General features: G+C 40.5%; 1 protein-coding gene across 2 annotated transcripts in view; it reads right to left on the reverse strand.

The window, feature by feature from the left end:
- The window catches only part of ZFYVE21 (zinc finger FYVE-type containing 21), a 136,768-nt gene that overhangs the window by 21,838 nt on the left and 89,613 nt on the right, over window positions 1-25,317 (reverse strand). Inside the window, exon 6 of one of the 2 annotated variants that reach the window (XM_053697396.1) lies at window positions 13,522-13,575. The exons of the other annotated variant lie outside the window; for it this stretch is intronic. Coding sequence (XP_053553371.1) covers window positions 13,522-13,575 — 54 coding nt within the window. The remainder of the gene's footprint in view (window positions 1-13,521; window positions 13,576-25,317) is intronic. 2 annotated transcript variants of the gene reach the window in all.

A 25,317-nucleotide genomic window follows, 5' to 3' on the forward strand; every position in this document is an offset into this window, starting at 1 on the left:
AGATCTGGTTATACCTACAAGTTCAACCCATTTTATTAGGTTGTGGCTTCAAAACACAAAATCAGCTAATTCATATACACAAATAAGCCTTAAAAAGCAAACCTTATACATTTTATAATCTGCAGCTGGTAAAAAATAAAACATAATTTATGTAAGAACTTACCTGATAAATTCATTTCTTTCATATTAGCAAGAGTCCATGAGCTAGTGACGTATGGGATAATGACTACCCAAGATGTGGATCTTCCACGCAAGAGTCACTAGAGAGGGAGGGATAAAATAAACACAGCCAATTCCACTGAAAAATAATCCACACCCAAAATAAAGTTTAAATCTTATAATGAAGAAAACTGAAATTATAAGCAGAAGAATCAAACTGAAACAGCTGCCTGAAGTATTTTTCTACCAAAAACTGCTTCAGAAGAAGAATACACATCAAAATGGTAGAATTTACTAAAAGTATGCAAAGAAGACCAAGTTGCTGCTTTGCAAATCTGATCAATCGAAGCTTCATTCCTAAACGCCCAGGAAGTAGAAACTGACCTAGTAGAATGAGCTGTAATCCTTTGAGGCGGAGATTTACCCGACTCGACATAAGCATGATGAATTAAAGATTTCAACCAAGATGCCAAAGAAATGGCAGAGGCCTTCTGACCTTTCCTAGAACCGGAAAAGATAACAAATAGACTAGAAGTTTTTCGGAAATTCTTAGTAGCTTCAACATAATATTTCAAAGCTCTAACTACATCCAAAGAATGCAATGATCTCTCCTTAGAATTCTTAGGATTAGGACATAATGAAGGAACCACAATTTCTCTACTAATGTTGTTAGAATTCACAACCTTAGGTAAAAATTTAAAAGAAGTTTGCAACACCGCCTTATCCTGATGGAAAATCAGAAAAGGAGATTCACAAGAAAGAGCAGATAATTCAGAAACTCTTCTAGCAGAAGAGATGGCCAAAAGAAAACAAAAAACTTTCCAAGAAAGTAATTTAATGTCCAGTGAATGCATAGGTTCAAACGGAAGAGCTTGAAGAGCCCCCAGAACCAAATTCAAACTCCAAGGAGGAGAAATTGACTTAACAGGTTTTATACGAACCAAAGCTTGTACAAAACAATGAATATCAGGAAGAATAGCAATCCTTCTGTGAAAAAGAACAGAAAGAGCAGAGATTTGTCCTTTCAAGGAACTTGCAGACAAACCTTTATCCAAACCATCCTGAAGAAACTGAAAAATTCTCGGAATTCTAAAAGAATGCCAGGAAAAATAATGAGAAAGACACCAAGAAAAGTAAGTCTTCCAGACTCGATAATATATCTTCCTAGATACAGATCTACGAGCCTGTAACATAGTATTAATCACAGAGACAGAGAAACCTCTTTGACTAAGAATCAAGCGTTCAATCTCCATACCTTTAAATTTAAGGATTTGAGATCCTGATGGTAAAAAAGGACCTTGTGACAGAAGGTCTGATCTTAACGGAAGAGTCCACGGTTGACAAGAAGCCATGCGGACAAGATCCGTATACCAAAACCTGTGAGACCATGCTGGAGCCACCAGCGGAAAAAACGAGCATTCCTTCAGAATCTTGGAGATTACTCTTGGAAGAAGAACTAGAGGCGGAAAGATATAGGCAGGATGATACTTCCAAGGAAGTGACAATGCATCCACTGCTTCCGCCTGAGGATCCCTGGATCTAGACAGATACCTGGGAAGTTTCTTGTTTAGATGAGAAGCCATCAGATCTATTTCTGGAAGTCCCCACATTTGAACAATCTGAAGAAACACCTCTGGGTGAAGAGACCACTCGCCCGGATGTAACGTTTGGCGACTGAGATAATCCGCTTTCCAATTGTCAATACCTGGGATATGAACCGCAGAGATTAGACAGGAGCTGGATTCCGCCCATACCAGTATTCGAGATACTTCTTTCATAGCCAGAGGATGATTGATATATGCCACAGTTGTGACATTGTTTGTCTGAAAACAAATGAACGATTCTCTCTTTAGAAGAGGCCATGACTGAAGAGCTTCTGAAAATTGCACGGAGTTCCAAAATATTGATTGGTAATCTCACCTCCTGAGATTTCCCAAACCCCTTGTGCTGTCAGAAACCCCCATACAGCTCCCCAACCTGTCAGACTTGCATCTGTTGAGATCACAGTCCAGGTTGGAAGAAAAAAGAAGCCCCCTGAACTAAACGATGGTGGTCTGGACCACGTCAGAGGGTGTCGAACAATCAGTTTTAAAGATATTAAATGAGATATCTTTGTATAATCCCGGCACCACTGGTTCAGCATACAGAGCTGAAGAGGTCGCATGTGAAAATGAGCAAAGGGGAACACGTCCAATGCAGCAGTCATAAGAACCTAGAATTTCCATGCATAAGGCTACCGAAGGGAATGATTGAGACTGAAGGTTTCGATAAGCTGAAACCAATTTCAGACGTCTCCTGTCCAACAGAGACAGAGTCATGGACACTGAATCTATCCGGAAATCTAAAAAAGGTTACTCTTGTCTGAGGAATCAACAAACTTTTTGGTTAATTGATCCTCCAACCATGTTCTTGAAGAAACAACACTCATAAAAAGCTGGAAAGGATCTTTCCATTGAAAATGAGCAAAGGGAATTGAATCCAATGCTATTAAAACTTCTATGCATATATAGCAACTGAAGGAAATAATAGAGACTAAAGGTACCGACAGACGGAACCCAATACAAATTGTCCCTTGTCTGATAGAGACAAAGATAGTGACATAAACCATCTGGAAAACTAAAAAAAGGTGACCCTTGCGTGAGGAATCAAGAGCTTTTGAAAAAAGACCCTCTAACTATGTCCTGAAGAGCAAGTGAAACATATGAGAATCCGCATCCTCAGGAAATAATCTGAATGAAAACATAAAAATGAAGAATACGCATTTATTATATATAAAGAAAACAAATAATGCTTTCAATGACCACAAAAAGGCAAAATAGTTTGAATAAAACTCCAAAACCCAGTTCCTAGAAAAGGAACTGGAATAAAAACCCCAGAAGATTCCAGGTCTGAGCAGCGCTTGAACCCCATGGGTACCCAGCCATGCCTCAACAGTATCCAAAATATATAGGACAGAAACACACTGAAAGAAAGTGTTAGCCTTACTGGAATAAAATCAAAGAAATTTGGACAAAATAGAACCAAATAAATTTCAAAGAAGTCTTAACCTGCCCCTTACCAGCCAAGCTGGAATACGGCACGTGCATCGCAACATTAGGGAGCTAATTTCGAACCCCAATTAAAAACATGTTACTTGGGAAAGAACTCAGGATTCGTTCCTTAATAAGAACAACCAAACTAGTATAAGCTTAAAGTTTTAGTCTTAGAACTCAATCTTGAAGCCCATAGTAACAGTTAAGAATTGAATCCAATTATAATTGATTATCTTAGAACAAAAGAAATATGGATTTTCTTTTTTTTTTTTTTTTTATAAAAAAAATCACAGAATTCTTCTAGCTAAAATAGCTAAAGACATAGATTAACCCTCATTTGCGAATATATTCAATAAAATGAAGACACAAATGAAATCATTAGCATGATAGTCCAGTTTAAAGGACCAGTCAAAACAGAGGACTTGCAAAATGCAAAACAACAAGACAAATGCAACGGCACCTAGTCTAGTAAATGTTGTCCCTTAACAATGCTAAAATAAATCATGATCTGATACTTGATCTTAAAGTAAACAGAAAAAAATGAAGCAATTGCAATATCACAGGACCAAGAAAAGTACCTGAAACTAAATAATTTTCCATAAATAAGATACAACTATATAAAGGAAAATAAATATTATTTTGCTATAAAAACAATAGCATAATTAGTAGGAGTAGAGATAGCTCCAATAAATTGGAGAACCCTCCAAATTGAATTTACCTGCTGACAAAGAATATAGTTTAAAAATAAAATAAAATTCTCAGCCTATTCCATTCCCTAGTATGGGGAATTGGAAAGAAAACCTCTGAAATCACAGAAGAAATAAAAAGGCAGAAATAGTGTCAGCTAGTCTTAAAGAACTAGTTACCTTAATATCCAAAATAATCAACACCTCTTCAACAAAGAACAAATGTACTTTAATAATAAAAAAATTATATAAAAAAGTAGATTTGTTAGTGTCAATATCTGATGAAGAGAATTTCTGAAAGAGAAAAAAACATCATCAGAGAAGGATAAATCAGTATGTTGTTGGTCATTTGAAACTTCAATAATTAAAAAAGAAGTGAAAAAGACCTAAAAATCGTATTAGAAGGCACGAAGTCAGACATAGCCTTAATCAGAAAAAAACATAATTTATGCTTACCTGATAAATTCCTTTCTCCTGTAGTGTAGTCAGTCCACGGGTCATCATTACTTATGGGATATTAACTCCTCCCCAACAGGAAGTGCAAGAGGATCACCCAAGCAGAGCTGCTATATAGCTCCTCCCCTCTACGTCACACCCAGTCATTCGACCGAGAACCAAACGAGAAAGGAGAAACTATAGGGTGCAGTGGTGACTGGAGTATAATTTAAAAATTTAGACCTGCCATAAAAAACAGGGCGGGCCGTGGACTGACTACACTACAGGAGAAAGGAATTTATCAGGTAAGCATAAATTATGTTTTCTCCTGTTAAGTGTAGTCAGTCCACGGGTCATCATTACTTATGGGATACCAATACCAAAGCTAAGTACACGGATGACGGGAGGGACAGGCAGGATCTCTATACGGAAGGAACCACTGCCTGAAGAACCTTTCTCCCAAAAACAGCCTCCGAAGAAGCAAAAGTGTCAAATTTGTAAAATTTGGAAAAAGTATGAAGAGAAGACCAAGTTGCAGCCTTGCAAATCTGTTCAACAGAGGCCTCGTTCTTAAAGGCCCAAGTGGAAGCCACAGCTCTAGTAGAATGAGCTGTAATCCTTTCAGGAGGTTGCTGTCCAGCAGTCTCATAGGCTAAACGTATTATGCTACGAAGCCAAAAGGATAGAGAGGTAGCAGATGCTTTTTGACCTCTCCTCTGTCCAGAATAAACGACAAACAGGGAAGAAGTTTGGCGAAAATCTTTAGTTGCCTGTAAATAAAATTTCAGGGCACGGACTACATCTAGATTGTGCAGAAGTCGTTCCTTCTTTGAAGAAGGGTTAGCGCACAATGATGGAACAACAATCTCTTGATTGATATTCTTGTTAGTGACTACCTTAGGTAGGAACCCAGGTTTAGTACGCAGAACTACCTTATCTGAATGAAAAATCAGATAAGGAGAATCACAATGTAAGGCTGATAACTCAGAGACTCTACGAGCCGAGGAAATAGCCATTAAAAACAGAACTTTCCAAGATAATAGCCTGATATCAATGGAGTGAAGTGGTTCAAACGGAACACCCTGTAAAACGTTAAGAACTAAGTTTAAGCTCCACGGTGGAGCTACAGTCTTAAACACAGGCTTAATTCTAGCCAAAGCCTGACAAAAAGCGTCTGGAACTTCTGACAGACGCTTGTGTAAAAGGATGGACAGAGCTGAGATCTGTCCCTTTAAAGAACTTGCAGATAAACCCTTTTCTAAACCTTCTTGTAGAAAAGACAATATCCTAGGAATCCTAACCTTACTCCATGAGTAACTCTTGGATTCGCACCAGTGTAAGTATTTACGCCATATCTTATGGTAAATTTTCCTGGTAACAGGTTTCCTAGCCTGTATTAAGGTATCAATTACTGGCTCCGAAAATCCACGCTTTGATAAAATCAAGCGTTCAATTTCCATGCAGTCAGTTTCAGAGAAATTAGATTTTGATGTTTGAAAGGACCCTGAATTAGAAGGTCCTGTCTCAGAGGCAGAGACCAAGGTGGACAGGATGACATGTCCACTAGATCTGCATACCAGGTCCTGCGTGGCCACGCAGGCGCTATTAGAATCACCAATGCTTTCTCCTGTTTGATCCTGGCAATCAAACGAGGAAGCATCGGGAAGGGTGGAAACACATAAGCCATCCTGAAGGTCCAAGGTGCTGTCAAGGCATCTATCATGACTGCTCCCGGGTCCCTGGACCTGGACCCGTAACGAGGAAGCTTGGCGTTCTGGCGAGACGCCATGAGATCCATGTCTGGTTTGCCCCAACGTCGAAGTATTTGGGCAAAGACCTCCGGATGAAGTTCCCACTCCCCCGGATGAAAAGTCTGGCGACTTAGGAAATCCGCCTCCCAGTTCTCCACTCCTGGGATGTGGATCGCTGACAGGTGGCAAGAGTGAGACTCTGCCCAGCGAATTATCTTTGATACTTCCATCATCGCTAAGGAACTCCTTGTCCCTCCCTGATGGTTGATGTAAGCCACAGTCGAGATGTTGTCCGACTGAAACCTGATGAACCTCAGAGTTGCTAACTGAGGCCAAGCCAGAAGGGCATTGAGAACTGCTCTCAATTCCAGAATGTTTATTGGAAGGAGACTCTCCTCTTGAGTCCATGATCCCTGAGCCTTCAGGGAATTCCAGACAGCGCCCCAACCTAGTAGGCTGGCGTCTGTAGTTACAATTGTCCAGTCTGGCCTGCTGAAGGGCATCCCCCTGGACAGATGTGGCCGAGAAAGCCACCATAGAAGAGAATCTCTGGTCTCTTGATCCAGATTCAGCGTAGGGGACAAATCTGAGTAATCCCCATTCCACTGACTTAGCATGCACAATTGCAGCGGTCTGAGGTGCAGGCGTGCAAAAGGAACTATGTCCATTGCTGCTACCATTAAGTCGATTACCTCCATGCATTGAGCCACTGACGGGTGTTGAATGGAATGAAGGGCACGGCAAGTATTTAGAAGCTTTGTTAACCTGTCCTCTGTCAGGTAAATTTTCATTTCTACAGAATCTATAAGAGTCCTCAAGAAGGGAACTCTTGTGAGTGGTAAGAGAGAACTCTTCTCCTCGTTCACTTTCCACCCATGCGACCTTAGAAATGCCAGTACTAACTCTGTATGAGACTTGGCAGTTTGAAAGCTTGACGCTTGTATCAGTATGTCGTCTAGGTACGGAGCTACCGAAATTCCTCGCGGTCTTAGTACCGCCAGGAGAGAGCCCAGAACCTTTGTAAAGATTCTTGGAGCCGTAGCCAACCCGAAGGGAAGAGCTACAAACTGGTAATGCCTGTCTAGGAAGGCAAACCTTAGATACCGGTAATGTTCTCTGTGAATCGGTATGTGAAGGTAAGCATCCTTTAAATCCACTGTGGTCATGTACTGACCTCTTTGGATCATGGGTAAGATTGTCTGAATAGTTTCCATCTTGAACGATGGAACTCTTAGGAATTTGTTTAGGATCTTTAAATCCAATATTGGTCTGAAGGTTCCCTCTTTTTTGGGAACCACAAACAGATTTGAGTAAAACCCTTGTCCGTGTTCCGACCGCGGAACTGGGTGGATCACTCCCATTAGTAAAAGGTCTTGTACACAGCGTAGAAACGCCTCTTTCTTTATCTGGTTTGTTGACAACCTTGAAAGGTGAAATCTCCCTTGTGGAGGAGAAGCTTTGAAGTCCAGAAGATATCCCTGAGATATGATCTCCAACGCCCAGGGATCCTGGACATCTCTTGCCCAAGCCTGGGCGAAGAGAGAGAGTCTGCCCCCCACTAGATCCGTTTCCGGATCGGGGGCCCTCACTTCATGCTGTCTTAGGGGCAGCAGCAGGTTTTCTGGCCTGCTTGCCCTTATTCCAGGTCTGGTTAGGTTTCCCTCCTTGTCTATAGCGAGCAACAGCTCCTTCCTGTTTTGGAGCAGAGGAAGTTGATGCTGCTCCTGCCTTGAAGTTACGAAAGGCACGAAAATTAGACTGTCTAGCCCTAGGTTTGGCTCTGTCTTGAGGCAGGGCATGGCCTTTACCTCCCGTAATATCAGCGATAATTTCTTTCAAACCTGGCCCGAATAAAGTCTGCCCCTTGAAAAGTATGTTAAGTAATTTCGATTTAGAAGTTACATCAGCTGACCAGGATTTTAGCCACAGCGCTCTGCGTGCCTGAATGGCGAATCCGGAATTCTTAGCCGTAAGTTTAGTTAAATGTACTACGGCATCAGAAATAAATGAATTAGCTAGCTTAAGGGTTTTAAGCTTGTGTGAAATCTCATCTAATGTCGCTGAGTCAAGGGTCTCTTCCAGAGACTCAAACCAAAATGCTGCCGCAGCCGTGACAGGCGCAATGCATGCAAGGGGTTGTAATATAAAACCTTGTTGAACAAACATTTTCTTAAGGTAACCCTCTAACTTTTTATCCATTGGATCTGAAAAGGCACAACTATCCTCCACCGGGATAGTGGTACGCTTAGCTAAAGTAGAAACTGCTCCCTCCACCTTAGGGACCGTTTGCCATAAGTCCCGTGTGGTGGCGTCTATCGGAAACATTTTTCTGAATATAGGAGGGGTTGAGAAAGGCACACCGGGTCTATCCCACTCCTCGGCATAACTTCCCCCTCGTTGTCTGGTGAATGTTGCTTAACATGTACAGATTGACTTTTATTTAAAGTAGCATCAATGCAATTAGTACATAAATTTCTATTGGGCTCCACCTTGGCTTTTGAACATATTGCACAAAGAGATTCCTCTGTGTCAGACATGTTTAAACAAACTAGCAATTAGACTAGCAAGCTTGGAAATACTTTTCAACTAAATTTACAAGCAATATGTAAAAACGTTACTGTGCCTTTAAGAAGCACACAAAAACTGTCACAGTTGAAAAACAATGAACCGGATTAGTTCTAGAAACCAAATTTAGCAAAGGATTGCACTCATTAGCAATGGATGATTAACCCTTAATATCAGAAAAAAAACTGATAACAATTGAAAATATAAGCGTTTTTATCACAGTCAAAGCACAGTCTCACAGGTCTGCTGTGAGTGATTACCTCCCTCAAAACTAGTTTTGAAGACCCCTGAGCTCTGTGGAGACGTCCTGGATCATGCAGGGAGAAAAAGGCAGACTGTGACTGAATTTCTGATGCGTAGTAAAAGCGCCAAAATAGGCCCCTCCCACTCACACTACAACAGTGAGGGAAGCTCAGTAAACTGTTTTAATTTAAAACAAACGACAGCCATGTGGAAAATAACGCCCAAAACAATTTTTCACCAAGTACCTCAGATAATTAAACGATTTAACATGCCAGCAAACGTTTAAAATCTAATTTATGAAATGTCATTAAAAGCCTGCTGCTAGTCGCTCACACTGCAAGTTAGGCTAAAAGTTATATGCATACAGTATTTTCCCAGTGAAGTGCCATTCCCCAGAAATACTTAAGTGTAAACATACATACATATCAGCCTGATACCAGTTGCTACTACTGTATTTAAGGCTGTACTTACATTATATCGGTATTAGCAGTATTTTCTCAGTCAATTCCATTCCTTAGAAAATAATATACTGCAACATACCTCTTTGCAGGTGAACCTGCCCGCTGTCCCCTGATCTGAAGTTACCTTACTCCTCAGAATGGCCGAGAACAGCAAATGGATCTTAGTTACGTCCGCTAAGATCATACACAAAAACTCAGGTAGATTCTTCTTCAAATTCTGCCTGAGAAGAAAACAACACACTCCGGTGCCGTTTAAAATAACAAACTTTTGATTGAAGATATAAAAAACTAAGTTTAATCACCACAGTCCTCTCACACATCCTATCTATTAGTTGGGTGCAAGAGAATGACTGGGTGTGACGTAGAGGGGAGGAGCTATATAGCAGCTCTGCTTGGGTGATCCTCTTGCACTTCCTGTTGGGGAGGAGTTAATATCCCATAAGTAATGATGACCCGTGGACTGACTACACTTAACAGGAGAAATATTTCTTATAAATCTTCTAAACATTTCTTGCACTTAAGAATGGAAATGTATAAAGCATAAATACTAATGGAATCTGCATGTAAAAGTATATCATAATAACTTATTACAAACCATAGCTAAAGATAAACATTTATAACATTTAAAATAAATGAACTTAGCTTTGGTAGAACTGAAACTCAGTTAAGCATTTTTCCAGAAGTGGCTTCTGACTCAGGGTCAATCGGAGACATCTTGCAATATGTAATAGAAAAAACAACATATAAAGCAAAATCGATCAAATTCCTTAAATGACAGTTTCAGGAATGGGAAAAAATGCCAGTGAACAAGCTTCTAGCAACCAGAAGTAATAAATAATGAGACTTAAATAATGTGGAGACAATAGTGACGCCCATATTTTTTAGCGCCAAAAAAGACGCCCACATTATTTGGCGCCAAAAATGACGCCACATCCGGAACGCCGACACTTTTGGCGCAAAAAAAACGTCAAAAAAATGACACAACTTCCGGCGACACATATGACGCCGGAAACAGAAAAAAAAATTTGCGCCAAAAAAAGTCCGCGCCAAGAATGACGCAATAAAATGAAGCATTTTCAGCCCCCGCGAGCCTAATAGCCCACAGGGAAAAAGTCAAATTTTAAGGTAAGAAAAAAATTGATTAATTCATATGCATTATCCCAAATATGAAACTGACTGTCTGAAATAAGGAATGATGAACATCCTGAGTCAAGGCAAATAAATGTTTGAACACATATATTTAGAACTTTATATAAAAGTGCCCAACCATAGCTTAGAGTGTCACAGAAAATAAGACTTACTTACCCCAGGACACTCATCTACAAGTAGTAGAAAGCCAAACCAGTACTGAAACGAGAATCAGTAGAGGTAATGGTATATATAAGAGTATATCGTCGATCTGAAAAGGGAGGTAAGAGATGAATCTCTACGACCGATAACAGAGAACCTATGAAATAGACCCCGTAGAAGGAGATCATTGAATTCAAATAGGCAATACTCTCCTCACATCCCTCTGAAATTCACTGCACGCTGAGAGGAAAACCGGGCTCCAACCTGCTGCGGAGCGCATATCAACGTAGAATCTAGCACAAACTTACTTCACCACCTCCATAGGAGGCAAAGTTTGTAAAACTGATTTGTTGGTGTTGTGAGGTGTGTATTTGTAGGCATTTTGAGGTTTGGGAAACTTTGCCCCTCCTGGTAGGAATGTATATCCCATACGTCACTAGCTCATGGACTCTTGCTAATTACATGAAAGAAAAGTAATTGGAAACACATTAAGGAAAAAACTATTTTATAGTATACTGTCTTTTAAATTTGCAAAAATGTTCATAGTTCAGATCAATACTTCACAATCCGATGAAATCTTCTCAAAGCAAAAACACATATATTAAGAAAATCAGACTGTGTGTTACCATTTTCCTACATCACACAACAAAGAAATCAGAAAGCTTAATTTTCTTTAAGAAGCCTCTAAGCACTTTGGGTAGGAATCTCCAAGGCCTAAGAGCATCACAACCACAACTTTCTGCATAAAACAAGACAGAAATCCAAAAATCTTCCATTGCTTCAAGAAGCTTCTAACCTCTTTGGGTGGAACATAATCTCCAGGGCCTATACAATACAGCTGCTGGGTTCCCAGATAAAGGAAGCTGATCATCTCACTGAAACCATATTTTCAAACAAGAATTGAAATTGAGTCAACCACTGTTGGATCTGTTGTTGAAAACCACCATTATTCCGCTGGAAATTCATTCCAAAAAACTTGTGAATTCATGCCCTAAATTAAGCATAGATTTACTGATTTACATCTCAGTTTCTTTGATCCTCATGGTGTTGATAAAGACAAAGCAGCCTTCTAGCTTATCAGAGAAACCTCCAGCATCCTCTGTTAAAAAAAATAAATATATATCATGAGGACAACTCCATGGACCTTTCCTGTAAGATGGTATATTTTTCATCAAAGTACACTTTTGTAGCGATGGCACTGGAAGCAAAATCAAGGGCACAGTAATATTTTTGTTATGTTCCACAGTAAGTTCACATGGAAGAAGACTTAAAGAACAGTGTTCATTCTGAAGACTACTTTAGCTAGAAGAATTTCAGATCTTCTGGTTCACTCTTCAGAGGAAGCTTATATTGTAATTCATCTAAATTAAATGGTGCCGAAACTATTTCCAGAATTTAAACCTAATGAAATAGTTGGAGCAAACTCTTCTATTCCTTTCTTTGTCGATAGAGCAGTGCCTTCAAACATTAGATGTTGTCTGTGCTGAATCTTGCAAGCCCTATGGAAGTTCACTAATAGAACTGTTGGAGTTTTCCCAATTTACAAATAAATAACGAATACTGCAGAATGCATTTGCGGCTATTGTTTATTTAATTAGCTTCTAGCTAATCTTTATTTATGCACATATAAAACAACAACAAAAACTATTTAAATTTGCAAATCAGCATTATTAATAACCTTTTAAGCTATATTGGATCTGGGATAAAAAAAAGAAAAGAAACTATTATAAAAACAAAACAAAACCGTTGCTTGTCCCAGTAGCACATTTGTTATAAAAGTATTCAGTGACATATTTCACTCATTGCAAAAATCAAGCTGAACTTTACAGACATACATATACAGTACACTTATCTGCTGATACGATAGTTTGCACAATTTACTAAATCGAACATATACATGTTGCTTAAATCAGGACTTGACAACTTATGGGATTGAATTAAATTTTACATCTGTTCTTAACCTTTAGCAAAATTCTAAATGACGTCATATCTGCTGGGTACTAAAGTTTCATAAAAAATTGTCAACCCCTGATTTAAAGGGACAGTCAAGTCCAAAAAAAACTTTCATGTTTCAAATAGGGCATGTCATTTTAAACAACTTTCCAATTTACTTTTATCACCAATTTTTCTTTGTTCTTTTGGTATTCTTACTTGAAAGCTAGACCTAGGAAGGCTCATATGATAATTTCTAAGCCCTTGAAGGCCGCCTCTAATCACATGCTTTGTATTTGCTTTTCACAGCAGGGGAGAGCTAGTTCAGGTAAACCCTATAGATAACATTGTAAGCATGCCCGTGGATTGTGGCAGACACTGCACTAATTGGCTAAAATGAAAGTCAATAGATAATAAATAAAATGTCATGTGATCAGGGGTTTGTCAGAAGATGCTTAGATACAAGTTAATCACAGAGGTAAAAAGTGTATTATTATAACTGTGTTGGTTATGCAAAACTGGGGAATGGGTAATAAAGGGATTATTTATCTTTTAAAACAACAAAAATTCTGGTGTTAACTGTCCCTTTAAGGAAAATGGCAAAACAAATGATATAACACTAGAAAGGTACGTGCAGAAAAAGCCTGCAAAACCAGGCTGGACCACTAAAGGTTCTGGTTAAGACCATAATCTGCAGGTCTGGAAATATAACAGATAACCAGGCAAATAAAAAGAAAGTTACTAGCAAGGAGGGATATATAAACAGTCAAATATTAAAGGAAATTTCCAGACCTGGAGATCATGAAGGAACATGATTAATACTCAATGATTTTAGCATGGAACAATAGAATCTGAAGATGCAATGAAGATTTGATAACAGATTGTAATGTTTACTTAGAATATCCCAATCAGTGGGCAAACACCAAAACATGCAGGTAGGAAAACCTCAAACGAACTTCATGCTGACCTTCTGTACCGTACTGGCTCTCCAACAGGCTGGTATAAGTATGAATATCTTTTTCTACATCAAAGCAGCACAGTAAAAGGGAAAGAAAATCACAAATACCAAATGCTTATAGATATTTGTTAAAAGGAAAAAAATTGTAAATGTCAGCTATAAAACAAAGTACATATTTCATAATTTCACACTTGGTTTACACACAGCAATAATGAATCACATATATGATATTGCTAATATGTCCACTTGAAGAGGTGGACCTTAAAGGGGCATTCAAGTCGAAATTAAACTTTCATGATTCAGATAGAGCACACAGTTTTAAAATAACTTTCAAATTTATTTCCATTACCTAAATTTGCACAATCTTTCTATATTTATTTTTGAGGCACCAGCACCTACTGAGCATGTGCAAGGTTCACAGATATACATATATGTATTTTGTGATTGGCTGATGAATGTCACATGATGCAGTGTGTGTGAAAATAGAGCCAACTTTAAAATGTGTTAGAAAGAAATCTACTCATATGAAACTCAAACTAAGTGCTTTTGTATTGTCTTTTTATTATGCTTTTACCGATGATAGTTTACTGTGTTTAGTTGTCCTTTAAAGGGATCTTCGTAAGAGAACATGTGCAGAGAAAAAAAACAAAAAAACCAAGGGGGTGTCAAGGTCTACCAATTGTCCCTTTAACCCCTTAATGACCGGAACATTTTTCAATTTTCTTACCCTTAATGACAATGGCTATTTTTACATTTCTGCGGTGTTTGTGTTTAGCTGTAATTTCCCTCTTACTCATTTACTGTACCCACACATATTATATACCGTTTTTCTCGCCACTAAATGGACTTTCTAAAGATACCATTATTTTCATCATATCGTATAATTTACTATAAAACTTTTTATAAAATATGAGGAAAAAATGGAAAAAACACACTTTTTCTAACTTTGACCCCCAAAATCTGTTACACATCTACAACCACCAAAAAACACCCATGCTAAATAGTTTCTAAATTTTGTCCTGAGTTTAGAAATACCCAATGTTTACATGTTCTTTGCTTTTTTTGTAAGTTATAGGGCCATAAATACAAGTAGCACTTTGCTATTTCTAAACCACTTTTTTTTCAAAATTAGCGCTAGTTACATTAGAACACTGATATCTTTCAGGAATCCCTGAATATCCCTTGACATGTATATATTTTTTTTTAGAAGACATCCCAAAGTATTCATCTAGGACAATTTTGGTATATTTCATGCCACCATTTCACCGCCAAATGCGATCAAATTAAATTTTTTTTTCACTTTTTCACAAATTTTTTCACAAACTTTAGGTTTCCCACTGAAATTATTTACAAACAGCTTCTGCAATTATGGCACAAATGGTTGTAAATGCTTCTCTGGGATCGCCTTTGTTCAGAAATAGCAGACATATATGGCTTTGGTGTTGCTTTTTGGTAATTAGAAGGCCGCTAAATGCCGCTGCGCACCACAAGTGTTTTATGCACAGCAGTGAAGGGGTTAATTAGGGAGCATGTAGGGAGCTTGTAGGGTTAATTTTAGCTTTAGTTTAGTGTAGTAGACAACTCCAAGTATTGATCTAGGCCAATTTTGGTATATTTCATGCCACCATTTCACCGCCAAATGCGAGCAAATAAAAAAAACCTTTAAATTTTTCACAATTTTAGGTTTCTCACTGAAATTATTTACAAACAGTTTGTGCAATTATGGCACAAATGGTTGTAAAAGCTTCTCTGGGATCCCCTTTGTTCAGAAATAGCAGACATATATGGCTTTGGCGTTGCTTTTTGTTAATTAGAAGGCCGCTAAATGCTGCTGCGCACAACACGTGAATTATGCCCAGCAGTGAAGGAGTTAATTAGGTAGCTTGTAGGGAGCTGGCAGGGTTAATTTTAGCTTTAGTGTAGAGATCAGCCTCCCACCTGACACATCCCACCCCCTGATCCCTCCCAAACAGCTCTCTTCCCTCCCCCACCCCACAATTGTCCTCGCCATCTTAAGTACTGGCAGAAAGTCTGCCAGTACTAAATAAAAGGAGTTTTTTTTATTTTATTTTTAAAAAAAATGTATTCTGCTGTAATGGAGCCCTGCCTTAGCCCCCAACCTCCCTGATCCCCCACCAAACAGCTCTATAACCCTCCCTGCTACTTAATTGCCACCATCTTGGGTACTGGCAGCTGTCTGCCAGTACCCAATTTGCCCCCAAAAATATTTATAAACTTTTGCCCCCAAAAATATTTATAAACTTTTCTGTAGTGTAGCAGCCCCCCCCCCCCCAGTTCCTTTTATATATATATATATATATATTTTTTTTTTTAATGTTTTGAACTTTTTATTTTTTTCCATTGGTGTCAGTGGCTAATATGCGCGCGCGCGCCCCACGTGCACACGCCCCCCCCCATGTGCACACGCGCGCGCCCGCACGCTGCCGCCTCCTTGCTTCCCTTCCCCCCGGAACACAGCACCATTGTTACTGTTGCAGAGAGGGCCACAGAGTGGCTCTCTCTGCATCGGAGGCTTGTTAAAAGGTATTGCAGGATGCCTCCATATCGAGGCATCACTGCAATACCCTGAGAGCTGCTGGAAGCGATTGCGATCGCTTCCAGCACTCTCTTAAACAACTGACGTACCAGGTACGTCCATTGTCACTAACTGCTAGTTTTTGCAGGACGTACCTGGTACGTTAGTTGTCATTAAGGGGTTAATCGGTGTAATAACGTTTTATCTACTTTTGTTTAGGACAGTAGGAGATTCAACAATTCCCCTCCTATCGTCCAAGTATTTATGATAAAGGAGCTTTCAGTAGCTTGTTGAGTCAGATGAATGCATTCTGTGCTTAAAGGGACAGTCTACTCCAAAATGTTTATTGTTTAAAAAGATAGATAACCCTAACATGGATATATTAATATAGTTTTTATCTCTGCAATTACCTTGTATCTAAGCCTCTGCAGACTGCCCCTTATCTCAAGGCTATTTACAGACTTATTTTGGACGATTAGAGCATACTCATGAATAACTCCATGGGAGTGAGCACAAGGTTATCTAGATGGCACACATGAACTAGCCCTCTATGGCTGTGTAAAGCTAAAAAATGCACTAAGATAAGTGGCAGCTTGCAGAGGCTTAGAAACAGGCAAAAAATAAGAGTTTTAAAGGTTATAAAGTATATTAATATAACAATGTTAGTTGTGCAAAGCAAGGGAATTGGTAGTAAAGGTGTTGTCTATCTTTTTAAACAATAACAATTCTGGAGTAGACTGTCCCTTTAATAAGATATTATACTCATCATTGTTCTATTGTGTATATTAAAGAGCAGCATAATATCAAGTAAAAGCTAGTTAAAGGGACACTAAACCCACTTTTTTCATGATTCAGACAGAGCAGGCAATTTTAAGCAACTTTCTAATTTACTCCTATTATCAATTTTTCTTTGTTCTCTTGCTATCTCTTGTAAATATTAGTAGCAGCCCATTTTAGGTTCAGCACCATGGATAGCACTTGCTTATTGGTGGCTGACATTTAACCACCAATAAGCAAGCATAAACCTGGCGCTCAACCAAATATGGGCCGGCTCCTATTCATCACATTCCTGCTTTTTAAATAAAGATAGCAAGAGAAAGAAAATTTGATAATAGGCGTAAATTAGAAAGTTGCTTAAAAGTGCATGCTCTATCTGAATCATGAAAGAAAAAAACAGAATTTATGCTTACCTGATAAATTTCTTTCTCTTGCGGTGTATCCAGTCCACGGATTCATCCTTACTTGTGGGATATTCTCATTCCCTACAGGAAGTGGCAAAGAGAGCACAAAGCAAAGCTGTCCATATAGCTCCCCCTCTGGCTCCGCCCCCCAGTCATTCGACCGACGGTTAGGAGAAAAAGGAGAAACCATAGGGTGCAGTGGTGACTGTAGTTTAAACAAGAAATTTGAACCTGACTTAATTGCCAGGGCGGGCCGTGGACTGGATACACGGCAAGAGAAAGTAATTTATCAGGTAAGCATAAATTCTGTTTTCTCTTGCAAGGTGTATCCAGTCCACGGATTCATCCTTACTTGTGGGATACCAATACCAAAGCTTTAGGACACGGATGAAGGGAGGGAACAAGACAGGTAACCTAAACGGAAAGCACCACTGCTTGCAAAACTTTCTCCCAAAAATAGCCTCCGAAGAAGCAAAAGTATCGAATTTGTAAAATCTGACAAAAGTATGCAGTGAAGACCAAGTCGCTGCCTTACAAATCTGTTCAACAGAAGCCTCATTCTTGAAGGCCCAAGTGGAAGCCACAGCTCTGGTGGAATGAGCTGTAATTCGTTCAGGAAGCTGCTGCCCAGCAGTCTCATAAGCCAATCGAATGATGCTTTTCAACCAGAAGGAAAGAGGTAGCCGTCGCTTTTTGACCTCTCCTCTTACCAGAATAGACAACAAACAAAGATGATGTTTGTCTGAAATCCTTAGTTGCTTGTAAATAGAATTTCAAAGCACGAACCACATCAAGATTGTGTAAAAGCCGTTCCTTCTTAGAAGCTGGATTAGGACACAGAGAAGGAACAATGATTTCCTGGTTAATGTTCTTGTTAGAAACAACTTTAGGAAGAAAACCAGGTTTGGTACGCAAAACTACCTTATCTGCATGGAACACCAGATAGGGTGAATTACACTGCAAAGCAGACAATTCTGAAACTCTTCGAGCAGAAGATATAGCTACCAAAAACAAAACTTTCCAAGATAATAACTTAATATCTATGGAATGTAAAGGTTCAAACATAACCCCTTGAAGAACTGAAAGAACTAAATTTAGACTCCATGGAGGAGCCACAGGTTTACAGACAGGCTTGATTCTGACTAACGCCTGTGCCAACGCTTGAACATCTGGTACTTCTGCCAGACGCTTGTGTAAAACGATAGACAGAGCGGATATCTGCCCCTTTAAGGAACTAGCTGATAAACCTTTCTCCAATCCTTCTTGGAGAAAAGACAATATCCTTGGAATCCTAATCTTACTCCACAAGTAACCCTTGGATTCACACCAACAAAGATATTTCCGCCATATCTTATGGTAAATTTTCCTGGTGACAGGTTTTCTAGCTTGGATCAGAGTATCTATGACTGATTCAGAGAACCCACGCTTGGATAGAATTAAGCGTTCAATCTCCAAGCAGTCAGCTGCAGAGAAACTAGATTTGGATGCTTGAATGGACCCTGTATCAGAAGATCCTGCCTCATTGGCAGTGTCCATGGTGGGACAGATGACATGTCCACTAGGTCTGCATACCAAGTCCTGTGTGGCCACGCAGGCGCTATCAGAATTACCGAGACCTTCTCCTGTTTGATTCTGGCCACCAGCCGAGGGAGAAGGGGAAACGGTGGAAAGACATAGGCCAGATGGAAGGACCAAGGCGCTACTAGGGCATCTATCAATGCCGCCTTGGGGTCCCTGGACCTGGAACCGTAAAGAGGAAGTTTGGTGTTCTGACGGGACGCCATCAGATCCAACTCTGGAATGCCCCATAGCCGAGTCAGCTGAGCAAATACCTCCGGGTGGAGTTCCCACTCCCCCGGGTGAAAAGTCTGACGACTTAGGAAATCCGCTTCCCAGTTGTCTACTCCTGGGATGTGAATTGCAGATAGATGGCAAGAGTGATCCTCCGCCCACCTGATTAACTTGGTTACTTCCTTCATCGCTAAGGAACTCTTTGTTCCTCCCTGATGATTTATGTATGCTACAGTCGTGATGTTGTCCGACTGAAATCTGATGAACTTGGCCGCCGCTAGCTGAGGCCATGCCTGGAGCGTGTTGAATATCGCTCTCAGTTCCAAAATGTTTATCGGGAGAAGAGACTCTTCCCGAGACCATAGGCCCTGAGCTTTCAGGGAGCCCCAGACCGCGCCCCAGCCTAATAGACTGGCGTCGGTCGTTACAATGATCCACTCCGGTCTGCAGAAGCACATTCCCTGCGACAGGTGATCCTAAGACAACCACCAGAGAAGAGAGTCTCTGGTTTTCTAGTCCAGTTGTATTTGAGGAGACAAATCTGCATAATCTCCATTCCACTGTTTGAGCATGCACAGTTGCAGTGGTCTTAGATGTATTCGAGCAAAAGGGACTACGTCCATTGCCGCTACCATTAATCCGATTACCTCAAGGCACTGAGCTACAGATGGCCGAGGAATGGAATGAAGAACTCGGCAAGTGGTTAAAAGCTTTAATTTTCTGACCTCCGTCAGAAATATTTTCATTTCTACCGAGTCTATTAATGTTCCCAGGAAGGGAACCCTTGTGAGCGGGGACAGAGAACTTTTTTCAGTGTTCACCTTCCACCCGTGAGACCTTAGAAAGGCCAGAACAATATCCGTATGAGCCTTGGCTCTGAGAAAAGACGACGCCTGTATTAAGATGTCGTCCAGATAGGGAGCTACTGCAATGCCCCGCGGTCTTAGTACCGCTAGAAGGGACCCTAGCACCTTTGTGAAAATTCTGGGAGCGGTGGCCAACCCGAAGGGAAGGGCCACGAACTGGTAATGCTTGTCCAGAAAAGCGAACCTTAGGAACTGATTGTGATCTTTGTGGATAGGAATATGAAGGTACGCATCCTTTAGATCCACGGTAGTCATATTGACCTTCCTGGATCATCGGTAAGATTGTCCGAATGGTCTCCATCTTGAAAGATGGAACTCTGAGGAATTTGTTTAGAATTTTTAGATCCAGGATTGGTCTGAAAGTTCCTTCCTTTTTGGGAACCACAAACCGGTTTGAGTAAAAACCCAGTCCTTGTTCTGTAATTGGAACTGGATATATCACTCCCATCTTGAGTAGATCTTCTACACAGCGTAAGAACGCCTCTTTCTTTGTCTTGTCTGTAGACAGACGAGAAATGTGGAACCTTCCCCTTGGAGGAGAGTCCTTGAATTCTAGAAGATATCCCTGAGCAACTATCTCTAATGCCCAGGGATCGGGAACATCTCTTGCCCAAGCCTGACGAGAGAGAGAGAGAGAGAGAGAGAGAGAGAGAGAGAGAGAAAAAAAAAAGAGAAAAAAAAAGAGAGAAAAAAAAAAGAGAAAAAAAAAAGAGAAAAAAAAAAAGAGAAAAAAAAAAAAGAGAAAAAAAAAAAAAGAAAAAAAAGAGAGAAAAAAAGAGAAAGAGAAAGACTGCCCCCTACCAGATCCGGTCCCGGATTGGGGGCTACCCCTTCATGCTCTCTTAGTAGCAGCTGCAGGCTTCTTGGCCTGTTTACCCTTGTTCCAGCCCTGCAAAGGCTTCCAGGTTGCCTTGGGCTGTGAAGTGTTACCCTCTTGCTTTGCGGTAGCAGAGGCTGAAGCAGGACCGCTCCTGAAGTTGCGAAAGGAACGAAAATTAGCCTTGTTTTTAGCCTTAAAAGGCCTATCTTGCGGGAGGGCATGGCCCTTTCCCCCAGTGATATCCGAAATAATCTCTTTCAACTCGTGCCCGAAAAGGGTCTTTCCCTTGAAAGGAATATTCAGTAATTTTGTTTTAGACGACACGTCGGCCGACCATGATTTAAGCCAAAGCGCTCTGCGCGCCATGATGGCAAAACCAGAATTTTTCGCCGCTAACTTAGCTAATTGCAAAGCAGCATCTGTGATAAAAGAATTAGCCAGCGAGAACAGGACGCATTTTCTGTAGGCTCCAAAAGATCTCTCAATAATCCGCCGATTATTGGTGGCTAACAGCAAGAATCAAACATATTACTTGACAACACCACGGATCAGACATCCAGGATCCGAATTCATTTTATCTAGCTGTTTATATGACAGTGGAGACTCAGATCGGAGAGAAGGCCTTAGGCGGCGGCCTGCTGACAGGTATCCACCTCCCCCCCGGGAAGAGCCGGGTTATCGGTGCTGCTAGAGAAGTCTAGCTTACTGAGCCTCTTCAACACATATAGCTTACGGGACACTAAATCTTTTACAACATCACAGGAGATAGACACTGGGAGGAACTGTATTGAAGCTTCGCTTCACTCTCCTTCATTAACAATGATTGGCATGATAGAACCGGAGGAAAAGCATTGCCATACGTCATGTATGGAAAGATTGGAGAAAATCTTTGAACTGCTAATGGTTAAGGCGCCATACGACTATTTGATGAATAAAATCTACCCCAACAGTGCATTGAAAGATCAAAAAGAGAGAACCTATGACTTCAACAGCCAAAATGGAGCCGACCTAACGGAACCCGCCATGCCTAACATATTTAATGGCAAAACACGCACAGAATATCAATGCACATCACCTAGCCACGGAATAATACGGCCAATAGAGGATCTGGGTCACAGTCCAGACTGCAAGTTCATTACAGTAGCGAGCCGAGATTTTTCTCAAAATGAAGTCCAACATTCGACACTTGTTCTATCTCATGCGTTAACACCCGCTAGACGGCCGAGCTGGCCACAAGAAGAATATACAAGTCAAAGTTGTGATGTGTCTCCGGGGGAGTCAGGCGTGGGCTTGCAGTTGGATGGCCGTATGAAATCACAGCACAGCATGGTGATAGGTGCCGCTAAACAGAGGTGTACCTTGGTCAAGGGTCTCGAGTGTATAAGGGGAGATGAGACGGAGAACCCTTGCACAAATATGGGACTCGCGGTTCCACAGCAGGCTCTGAGGATGCCAAAAAGACTCTTTGAACTGTCCTTGGATCATTGGTATAATGTTTCAACTGGGAACAGACGCTGGAAATACACAATTGACTCTTATGGGGATATTAGTAACTTTCAAGCGAGCGATCGCTACCCAAGAGCAGGGGAGGGGTAGGCTGCAGGTGCCCCTCTCAGATGTTACAACCCTGATTTGTCTGGTCCCACGGGGATACATTAGAGATTGTTATCAAATCTATAGATAGTTTAATCTGCACACTTTAAAGTTCTAAGTTGGTATTCACTGTATTCTAATGGGGGTTGGTGGGATGACATATTAGAACAGACTGTATGGCTCTGCATATAAGTTTAAGCATGCGGTTGTGTCGAGAGGTTTTGGAATTTGTTCACTATACCCTTCTTAGCGTTTGTCTGAGTTACTTTGTGTTGTGTGGGTGTTCATATACATACTCCCATTGGTTGACCAGTTAGAGCCCTCTAACACATTTTTTTTTTTTTTTAAAAGAATATTTCTAATGAAGTTGTCTTTGATGCTCACTGCCTCACAACAAACAATCTAGCATTAAGAGAGCAGTCATTGAGGGACCTCCCCTCCGCGAGGCTTACGGCCGGGCCCGCGGTGGGTGGACAGGTCCCAATATCTTATTAGGGCAGCAACTGTAGACTATGACCCCCTCTGTCCACATGCTTGAATATATCTATCTACTAGCAGTGTGGACGGCATAACATCAATTAAATCCATATGCCTAGGAAGGATAATTCCTTAGAAACCGCCTGTAGATCATACCACTGTTTTATGGCGTCAGAGTAAAAAATAGTCCCAAGCTTATATATCCTCTTAGTTTTTGTCTCCCGCAGATAGCTTCTACCTAAAAACACAGGATGTTACATACAATTCGCTAACTCCCGGTTCCAATTTTAATCTTTAATAGCTCCCCTTTAAAACTTTCCCCTATACGCTCTCAATATATATTACAGGTGAGTGTGCTACAGGCCTATGGGAGGCCTCCGCAGCTATAAATTAAGCCATCTCATATCACTCACATGGTTTTAGTTCCCTATCATTTCCCCCTTCAGTTCTTCCCAATGATTGTATTTTATCTTGTTTTTGTGAGCCACCATCCATATTATCAGTTTCATCATTAAGACACAAGAGTGGTCTGCAGTTATAATAATGGGACCAGTAGAAAGATACACTGACTTAAAAAAAGGGGAAAAAAAATGTGATCTAGTATATCAAATTTATGATGAACATATAAATGTGTATATATCATGTTTCTTCAGAATATGAACAATGTGCTGTATTAGTGATAACTTGCTTGCCATCTTTTCTGATGTATAACTATTACATGCATTTTATGAAGTGTATCTGCATACAACTTGAATAAAGCTCTTTTAAAAAAAAAAAAAAAAAAAAAAAAAAAAAAAGAATTAGCCAGCTTTAGAGCCTTAATTCTATCCATAATTTCGTCATATGAGGTCTCCGTCTGGAGCGACTCCTCCAGCGCCTCAAACCAGAAAGCTGCTGCAGTAGTTACAGGAATAATGCAGGCAATAAGTTGGAGAAGGAAACCTTGTTGAACAAATATTTTCTTTAGTAAACCTTCTAATTTTTTATCTATAGGATCTTTGAAAGCACAACTGTCTTCAATTGGTATGGTTGTGCACTTGGCTAGTGTTGAAACTGCCCCCTCTACCTTAGGGACCGTCTGCCACGCGTCCCGCCTGGGATCAGTTATGGGGAACATTTTCTTAAAGATAGGTGGGGGAACAAAAAGGTACACCTGGTCTTTCCCACTCCCTAGCAACAATATCCGCTAACCCTCTTAGGGATCGGAAACGCATCAGTGTATACAGGGACTTCTAGATATTTGTCCATTTTACACAATTTCTCTGGGACCACCATAGGGTCACAATCATCCAGAGTTGATAAGACCTCCCTAAGTAGTACGCGGAGGTGTTCCAATTTAAATGCTAGTGAATCTGATTCTGCCCGCTTTCCTGAGTCAGAAATTTCTCCCTCAGACATAACATCCCTCGCCCCTACTTCAGAGTGTTGTGAGGGTACATCAGATAAGCCTCCCAAAGCTTCCAACTGCTCCTCATCTGTTCTCAAAACAGAGCTATCGCGCTTTTTAGGGAAAACTGGCAGTTTGGATAGAAAGGCCGCAAGGGAATTATCCATGACTGCCGCCAGTTGTTGCAATGTAATAGGTGCCAATGCACTAGAGGACCGTACTAGGTATCGCTTGAGCGGCGTAACTGGTGATGACACATGGGGAGAGGAAGGCGGACTATCCTCATTACCTTTAGTCAAAGAATCATCTAGGGCTATATTTTTAAGTGACACAATATGATCTTTAAAGTGTATAGACACATTAGTGCACTTGGGACACATTTTGAGTGGGGGTTCCACCATGGCTTCTGAACACATAGAGCAAGGCTTTTCCTTAGTGTCAGACATGTTTAACAGATTGTTATTATACACAAGCAGGCTTGGAAAACACTTTAGCAATAAAAAATACAATTTGCAATAAATGGTACTGTGCCTTTAAGATAATAAAAGCGCACACAATTTTACAAAACGGTGAAAAATGAATCAAATCTCTTGAAATTTTTACAGTATGTGCCTAATGCTTCGATATGATTGCACAGCAAGTTTCAGCCTGATTAACCCTTTAATGCCCAAACCGGAGGCCCCTAAAGCAAACAACCGGTTAATAAACTATAGCACCTTGCCACAGCAACCTGCTGTGGCCCTACCTTCCCTTAAGGATTGAATTTGAGAAAAGCAAGTCTCCTGAAGTCCTCAGGCAGTCTCTGGACCCATGTGAAGCAGCATGCAGGGAAATCTTGTCAGAATAAACTGCGTAACTGAGGCGCAAAATTAGGCCCCTCCCACTCCACAGCTGTGGGGCCTTCAGAACCCAATTTAGGTGACTAAAAATAATGCCATGTGGAATAAAACCCCAATAAACACATCAAAAGTGCTTAAAAGTGTCAATAAAGAGTATTTTTCTAAACAAAATAATCGACTGCCCTGCTAAAGTGATAACCAGTCTATTGAGCCCACTTAAATAAGCCTCTAGTTCTATACTAAGTTTCAGAACATGGCTTACCCTTCCCACATGGGGAATCTTGTCAGTCTTCTAGCATTATCTTGTCTTGACTA

The sequence above is a fragment of the Bombina bombina genome, chromosome 1 (assembly GCF_027579735.1).
Source record: "Bombina bombina isolate aBomBom1 chromosome 1, aBomBom1.pri, whole genome shotgun sequence".
In the NCBI taxonomy this organism is placed as follows: domain Eukaryota; kingdom Metazoa; phylum Chordata; class Amphibia; order Anura; family Bombinatoridae; genus Bombina; species Bombina bombina.